The 8,244-nt window shown below is 39.2% G+C and overlaps 1 protein-coding gene across 1 annotated transcript; it reads left to right on the plus strand.

The window, feature by feature from the left end:
• The first annotated feature begins 5,048 nt into the window (after positions 1-5,048).
• GJA9 (gap junction protein alpha 9) lies at positions 5,049-7,627 on the plus strand. Its single transcript, XM_009501330.2, has one exon. The coding sequence runs from the start codon at positions 5,056-5,058 to the stop codon at positions 6,616-6,618; it is 1,563 nt and encodes a 520-aa protein (XP_009499625.1). The 5' UTR covers positions 5,049-5,055; the 3' UTR covers positions 6,619-7,627.
• The last annotated feature ends 617 nt before the right edge of the window (positions 7,628-8,244 follow it).

An 8,244-nucleotide genomic window follows, 5' to 3' on the forward strand; every position in this document is an offset into this window, starting at 1 on the left:
CTTAAACCTTTTGGATGAATGCCAAGGCATCTTCAGAAATTTTGCTTGTGAAAGCGAAAACACAAATCTGCACCTACTGATTTGCATGTATATCTTAGCAAGCAAAAGTGAATCTATAAGCCAGCACAGAAAACAGACGAACGTGAAGAGCGTGTGCCTCAGTCTTTGTAGGGTATTCTCTGGTCTGCCTTCAAACACGGTACCGCTGGATTTAGCAATCCTAAAGACAATATTGAGTAGTACAGTTGTCCAAATTTCTCGTTATTGCAGTCCATCATTTGTGATCCTAACTTCACTCTGAAAGAAAACTATGAGAGTGAGTCCATGTTACCCTGAAAGTCTGTGGGACACATCACTGATGTTTGCGCCTCTAGTTATGTGGCTGGCTATTGTGGGTCAGACAAATACAGTAGAAAATAAAAATCGATTGTACACATAAAGTGCACATCATTGATGAGTAGGAATGAAAAGGTCTTGATCTTCAGAGAATATTTCCATGATTGAATGATTCCTGTGGCATTTGATCCTAAGCTAAGACAACAAGAGTCATTAAAGTTTTGCAGCAAACATACCACCGAGGAAAAGCCAGCGAGGTAGCTTCTAGACCTGGGAGAAAAATTAGTATTTTCTTATTACATCACTAAGTATTTTGTTGCTAAACACTGAATGTTGGTATGACAGTTCGTATAAGTAGACACATCTGCAAAATGTCTGGACTAAGGTAAAGAGCAGCATCGGCACTATAAAATTGTCATTGGTGCTTGAATTCATTTTCCCTCCTGACCTGTCAAGTTGTCATTTGACTGAAATACCATTTTAAATAAGATAATACATCCCAGAACATTATGTGCAGATCATTAAGTGTTTATCTTAACATTTATCTTTTATAGAAGTAGATCTCCAGCCACTGTAGTCAGTCTCACCGAAAACTGAGGATTTTCCAACAAAGCTTCAGCATCTTTGCAGGAGGTATGTGTGTGGGAGTGTCTGTTCACCACTTCAATGGGCTAAATTTTTTTCACCAATAGCAGAAAAATGTTTAGAAACCTACTTTAAATACTCAATAGAAGAGACATATATTTAGAAACCTGCTTTAAGTACTTAATAGAAACAGCTGGCTGTAGGCTGATAGCTCACCAAAATGATCGAATACTTCCAGGCAAGCTGTCATTTAACTGTGAAATCGGACGTGACCTATTGACTGATCCTCAGCACCAAAATTAAAAGATAATGATTAGCTTTTTAGAGTTTACAGCAGAGGAAGTTTATTTATCCTATACAGGACACTTGGGTCAGCGATACACTTTTGCAGGGTGCTGAGGAGAATCATCTGAAAGAGCATTATAGTGTGAGCTATATTTCACGGAATCAGAGAATCCCAGGTTGGAAGGGACCTCAGGGATCATCTCGTCCAACCTTTCTAGGAAGAGCAGTCTAGACAAGATGGCCCAGCACCCTGTCCAGCCGACTGTTGGAAGTGTTGAATGTGGCAGAGTCAACCACTTCCCCGGGGAGATTATTCCAATGGTTAACTGTGAAAAATTTCCCTTTCGTGTCCAATCGGAATCTCCCCAAGAGCAACTTGTGTCCATCCCCCTTGTCCTCTCCATGTGACTCCTTGTGAAAAGGGAGTCTCCATCTTCTACGTAGCTACCCGTTACGTACTGGTACATGGTGATGAGTACTTCTTCCAAGAAGTATGTGTACATACATCTTCACTCACATTGATCCCAGCGGTGGAGTTACACATTAATACCAGGCATGCCTAACAAGGCCGTATGCGTGGCCATTGTGCTGCTAATGCTGGCACCAGGACAATCTTTGTACACAAAACAAGCATATTTCTTTCCATGTCTTTCCTTTTCTAAAATGAGGTCCCTTTCCCACCCATCTCCCCAACATTTTTGGCAGGCATTTCCTGAAGTTTAGAGTGTCTGAAAGGGTGTTCCCCTGCCTACCATTGGTCCCTGAAATGCACTGTAGCAGTCTGATCGGCTCAAAAAAAGTTGAGTAGATTTTAAGCTCTCTTAAATAATTTTCATGCATCAGCTCACATTGCAAGCTGTGATCTATCCCCAAGTGCTGGGTGGACTTTTTAAAGATAGCATTTACTCTTTATGTCAGCAGAGGAAGAAATTATTCACAACAACAGGTTGCTGGAGAAGTTGTGAATGCCTCATCATTGAAGCGTTCAAACTCAGGTTGGCTGGGGCTTTGAGCAACCTGATCTAACAAAAGATGTCTCTGCCCATGACAGGGGGTTTGGACTGTGCAGTATTTTAAGGTCCCTTCTGACCCAAACCATTCTGTGATTCTATGTATCTTTAGCCTGTAGAACTTCCACCACCATTCTTCCACTTTCTCCTTCTCCACATTAACCTTTTCTCTTTTAAACTCAGTGAAGGGTAATTTAGGATAGGGAGTGGAGTAGTCATTCTGTTCCAGTAGTTCCATCTTTAACCTCCTTTAGGGAGACACAGAGAATGGTAAGTTTGTGGAGTACAGGTGCAGTCATAGGTCCTGTTCCTAATTCTGCCGCACGCTGACATGGGGAGGATGTACACTGTATAGCTTTACTGATTTTTTTTACCATAAGCAGATTCTTCAGTAAAAAAACCCCAACATTTATTCACCCAAGTCGCAGGGCAACTCTGCTGCAATGATCCATCTGATGTGAAGAAAGGAATAGGAAAGGGAGAAATTAAAAAGAAAAAGTTAGTAAGTTGTAACCTGTTAACAATTATATCAATTAATATATGTGGCCCTTGTGGTCCTAAACGCCTAGAAAATCTCTGTTCTTTAAGACTAGGCAGTTTGTGTGCTCCTTGATACTGGAAAATATTTCTGCCTGTTCTTGGTATTCTTCCTGCTGAGGTAATGTGGAGGGGTAGCTGAAGGCCTGAGGTAAAAAGGGGACTTGTGTCACCTGGTCTATACATAAGTACCACTATGAAGAAGAATGACTCCCATCTTTAGTATGTCTGACACTTAGACTGGAATGACAGTGACTTCCCCCTAGAAAGAAATACTAGCTTATATGGACAGGGAAAATGGTGTAAAACATTTGCCACATTCAGAGGTGTTTTAAAGAAGTCAGTATGACAAGTAAGATGGCATGAGGAAAATAAACAAGACACGCAGAATCGTAGAATATGAGGACAGATGCTGTCTATGAAGAGGGAGTGAGTTTGAAGGGGCCAAAAGTACTATCATCGGGTTTTTACATCAGGAGTGTGGCGCTAAGCCATTCTAGGAGAACAGACTGTCTGCAGAAATTTGCAATGGTAGCTTTTGGAGAGATTTACCTTCTTCACTTTTGCATAGGCAAGCTGAATGTTTGCTGCTGCTAAGATGTAAACTAAAACTCAGGCTGAAAGTTTTCTTTTATTCTGTTTGCCTGAGGCTGAGAACGTTCTTAAAACTTGGAAGGTGCTGGAGTGGCAAAAGGGAGGATAATATGAATGAACTTAGAGCTGCAGATTCTTCATTTCTAGCTTTTTAAAATGAGACCACTCATAGTTAAATTACGCTTGGAGCGGTAGCAGACTAAGCAACAGATTGATTTTCTCCCCCCTCCATTCCTAGCAAATATAAATTCAATGTGCAAAGCTTGTGCTTCATCACTTGCTCCTGTAGTGAAATCAACTGCTTATAATGTGAAATTTACTCACACGGATGGAAGATGGCAGGGGTTATAACTTTTTATCGGATACTGCAGATTTTTCATTTTACACATTGTTGTCAAGAAAGGTATGTTTTATTTTTAATTTGCCATTTATTTTTAACTTGCTTATCTTTAAAAAAATGTCTAACTTGCCTATTTGTATACTGATTTGCAAGAGAATTTTCATGGTTAGTATAGGCTGCCTTAACATAAAATTTCCTCTATAGTCATCGGTAGGGCAGCTGTAAGACTGCAACTTCCATTTGATTTCTTAACACTCCTGTTTTACAGGGTGAAAATAAATCCCATTTAAACAGAAAACACTGTGTTAAACCACCTCTATCCTAAAAAAAAAAATCAGATTATTCTGTTCTTAGTATAACTGAATTCTATTGAATTATACTGGTGAACCTACAGATGTACCAGTTATCCTCGCACATAAAAAAGATTTTTGTTAGTGTATACAATAACATAAATACTGAAAAGGAATTTTAAATCTTGTCCACAATGTAGCAGCCTGTAAGAGAGAAAGAAACAAATGTACAAAAGAAAGGGGAGATGAGCGATTACAGGTACATATTAATCATTTTGGGAAATGCTGGTAGAGAATTTTTGCAGAAATAATTTATTTTTCCTAGAATCAGGGGCAAACATGGCAATGCTTTGCACTTAGGCGCTCTATTCTGTATTTCAAATGCAGGTATCATTGACCAGAGGAAACTGAACCAGTTACGGTGATTCTGTTTATTTGTTTATCATTGACACCTGCAAACAAAAAGCAATCCTTTGCACCAAATTATATGCTTAAATATAATTTTTCATTTCACAATGCAATTTCAGTGAGATATTTTATTCCCTTTTGAGTTAGTATGTATAACTGATTTTTGTGGCAAAACAGTAACTGGACATTACTGTAACTCCAGCTGCAATGTGGGGCTCAGAACATCTGAAAAGGAGGACCAGGAAATATTGCTTTACCTTCATAAGTGTCCTAAATATAAACATACCACTCTCACACTGCTATCAGATGATGGTTCAAACGGACTGCGTAATGCTCTTAAATTCCTGCTACAAGTCAGGCACCTTAGTTCCTAATCATCTGATGCAGACTGAGGGTGCTTAATACCTCATAGTGATGTGCTTACCAGGGTGTCTTTTACCGATAAATTAAAACACAGGCAGATGATGCACTTCTCCATCTTGTAGATCAGAGAGAATAATATCTAGATCATCAGTGAGCTGTGGGTCATGTTGCCATGGTTACAATGTGAGATACAATGGTTTTTCCCAGCATCATTTTTTTCATAATTCCTTAAGGAAGGACTGCAGCGTCTACAATGTTTGAAACTTTTTTCTCTCGTACATTTTAGAGTTAAGATGGCAGTATAACCATGGGAGACTGGAATTTCCTCGGAGGCATTTTAGAGGAGGTCCACATTCATTCCACCATTATTGGAAAGATTTGGCTAACAATCCTCTTCATATTTCGAATGCTTGTCCTTGGAGTGGCAACTGAGGATGTTTGGAACGATGAACAATCAGAATTTATATGCAATACTGAGCAACCTGGTTGTAGAAACGTGTGCTATGATGAGGCCTTTCCCATCTCTCTCATAAGATACTGGGTCTTGCAAGTCATATTTGTGTCTTCCCCTTCCTTGGTGTACATGGGTCATGCTTTATACAGACTAAGAGCCTTGGAAAAAGAGAGGCAAAAAAAGAAAGCTCAGGTAAGAGTGGAACTTGAAAGCACTGAATTAGAAATGACTGAAAATCGGAAAAGGCTGGAGAGAGAGCTCCGGCAGCTGGATCAAAGAAAACTAAACAAAGCACCCCTGAGAGGCTCTTTGCTCTGCACTTACGTGATACATATTTTCACAAGATCTGTAGTGGAAGTCGGTTTTATGATTGGGCAGTATCTTCTTTATGGCTTTCATCTAGATCCCCTTTATAAATGTCAGAGAGATCCATGTCCAAACACAGTTGACTGCTTTGTATCTAGACCAACAGAAAAGACAGTGTTCATATTATTCATGCAATCAATAGCGACTGTATCACTGCTTTTAAATATCCTAGAAATTATCCATCTAGGGTTCCGAAAAATTAAAATGGGACTATGCGGGCCGAATAAAAACAAGGATGATCCTGACAATTTCTACGTAAACAAATCTAAGAAATACTCTGTGATACCACACTCTTCTTTGGGAATATCCACCACCCCTCAAAAGACTCTTCCTTCTGCACTTAGTGGTTATTCCTTTTTAATGGAAAAGCAAACCGACGCTGTGGTCTACCCGGGTCTAAATTCTCCTCCCATGTTTCAGTCTGTGCAGAATAACTGTACAGAACACAGCAGCAATTACACCCATCGCAATCAGGAAAATAAATCACCAAAGCAAAGGCCGGCTACAAATGCTTTAGACAATCAGACTCAAAATACCAGCACAAATAATAATGAAGGCTTCCTTGGCGAGCTTGGGACCGAAGCACATGATGCTCAAAAGGAAGCTGAAAAGAAACATTTCCTTGGTGGTACTCAGAATGCAGATATAGCTTCAAGCATGTGCTTCAGAAGCTTTGCTGAAATGCCACCTCAAACTTCACTGCAACCCGATGCAAATTTTCCTATTACTGGTTTCAGAAGACAACATGGAATCTGTTCGTCTTGGAATTGCTCAGCAATGGTTGAGAGTGCAGGTGCTTCAACAAATTTTCTTCCGAAGAACAGCAACAGTAGACAAAGCAGTTTCAGTGCCAACAAAGCCCAACCTCCATATAATGCTGGTGTAAAAAATTCTAGCCGACCAGACACTCCTGACTCTACAGGGGAGGTGAGCTCAGAATCTAAACAAAGTAGAAACTGTGATAGTCCTAAGCCTTCCTCTCTGTCTAGGCGACTGTCACTGTCAAGTAATGCCAGCAGCAGGCGTGCCCCCACTGACCTGCAAATATAGAGTGAGTTAACCTGTGAATCACAGTAGTCAATGCCAGGATAATTACTGAACTTTGCAACATAAGCAAGACCTCGGTGTAAGAGTAGCTAAATCGTTCAACTTTAACCAGCTGTTTCACATAGATAGAAAAGTTGTGTAGCCCTTTGAATATTAGCTAAGTAACTTTTAAACAGTCTCTTTACTTCCTTTGTAATGAAAGGGTGGCTTAGACCTCAGTGTGTAACTTCTACACTACCTGTCCAGCTAAAAAGGAAAACATACAGTGTATAACTCCACGTATTAGGAAAAGTCAGGCATAAAACCACAACTAATACTATTTAGACAGAATAAAAGTAGAAGACAAACTTTACAGTCTAACAATATATTTTATGAAGACCAGTAAATGAAATTAGGCTAAAGATGGCACTGGCTCTCTCTGGAGAAATTAATTATAGGTAAACATGTTCCTGCTTAACCTCTCTGAGAATTCAAATAGACATTTGACAGCTGTCTGAAAGGAGAATGTCAAACATATTCCGTTGTTTGAACTGTGTTAAATATAAAAAGAACAAAACATTTGATACATGAATCACTAATTCTTTGACTCCAAGGTACGCTTTTTTCAGTGTATCACCACTGACTTCCTCAGCAGAAAAATCAGAGTGAATCTCTCATAGTATACTATTACTGTTAGATAAACTATTACATTTCTAAAGCATCATGAATTACAAATGAGTTGTAAGCTTTAATACTGTGATTTTGCATAAAACTAAAAAGATAGCAATTATTTTTTTTTCAGGAGACAAGTTACTGAAAGTTATTAATCAGAAATTTTGGATTTCACAAACCAGAGGCCTTACTACGGTAAAAAAAAGGAAAGAAAAAAAAAAGAAGAAAATGTTGGTACCTTCCTACTTTCAGTTACAATGTCGAAAAACATAAAAGGTTTATCAAACTGAAAGACTACTCCTTTTCTGGATGCTACGGGGTCTGTCTGTCCCCTGAATTCTGGCAAACTTTTAATTCAAAGAATGCGTATAACTGTTTAGAAGGAGCATTTCCGTTTCTGCTTGTTATGGGGGTAATAAAACAAATAAAGGACATTCATCCACTTGCTGCCTCAGTCCATATAGCGTAAGGCAAGTTCCATGAAACATCTTGAGATAATAAGGGAGGGAAAGATGAACAAAACACCGTCTTACATTTGTACTTGAGACTTCTATGAATGAAATACATTTACTTGAGTCGCACAGCACTGACAGGCTGTGCATGCTTCGTGAGGCAGTCACATCTGGGATGCGTTAGTGTATAAGTGTGTATTCTTACTAGTGGATTGGAGTTACTGTATGTGTACTGGAAAAATAATTTGTGAGATGTAGCATCATGATGTTACGGCATCATTAAATTCTTGATGTGCATTATCATTATACTTATGAGCCAGTCATGTTTCAGATTGGCTGATGGCTGTACAATAGTAAGAAAAAAAGGAGCCTGAGAAAACCTAAAAGGCTCTTTTGCTTGCAGCAGCTGCAGCATTAATTTGGCCCTATGCCCATAAGAAATACGCATTAATACAACTAAACTACGCACTGTAGACTTCTCTCCAGCAGCTATTCTTCTCACCTCTATTATCACTCACACATGTAA

This window comes from Phalacrocorax carbo, chromosome 22 (assembly GCF_963921805.1).
Source record: "Phalacrocorax carbo chromosome 22, bPhaCar2.1, whole genome shotgun sequence".
NCBI classification, from domain to species: Eukaryota; Metazoa; Chordata; class Aves; order Suliformes; family Phalacrocoracidae; genus Phalacrocorax; species Phalacrocorax carbo.

Excerpts from the sequence above, each read along its gene's own strand:
- GJA9 (XM_009501330.2), top strand. The coding sequence starts at position 5,056 with ATGGGAGACTGGAATTTCCTCGGAGGCATTTTAGAGGAGGTCCACATT.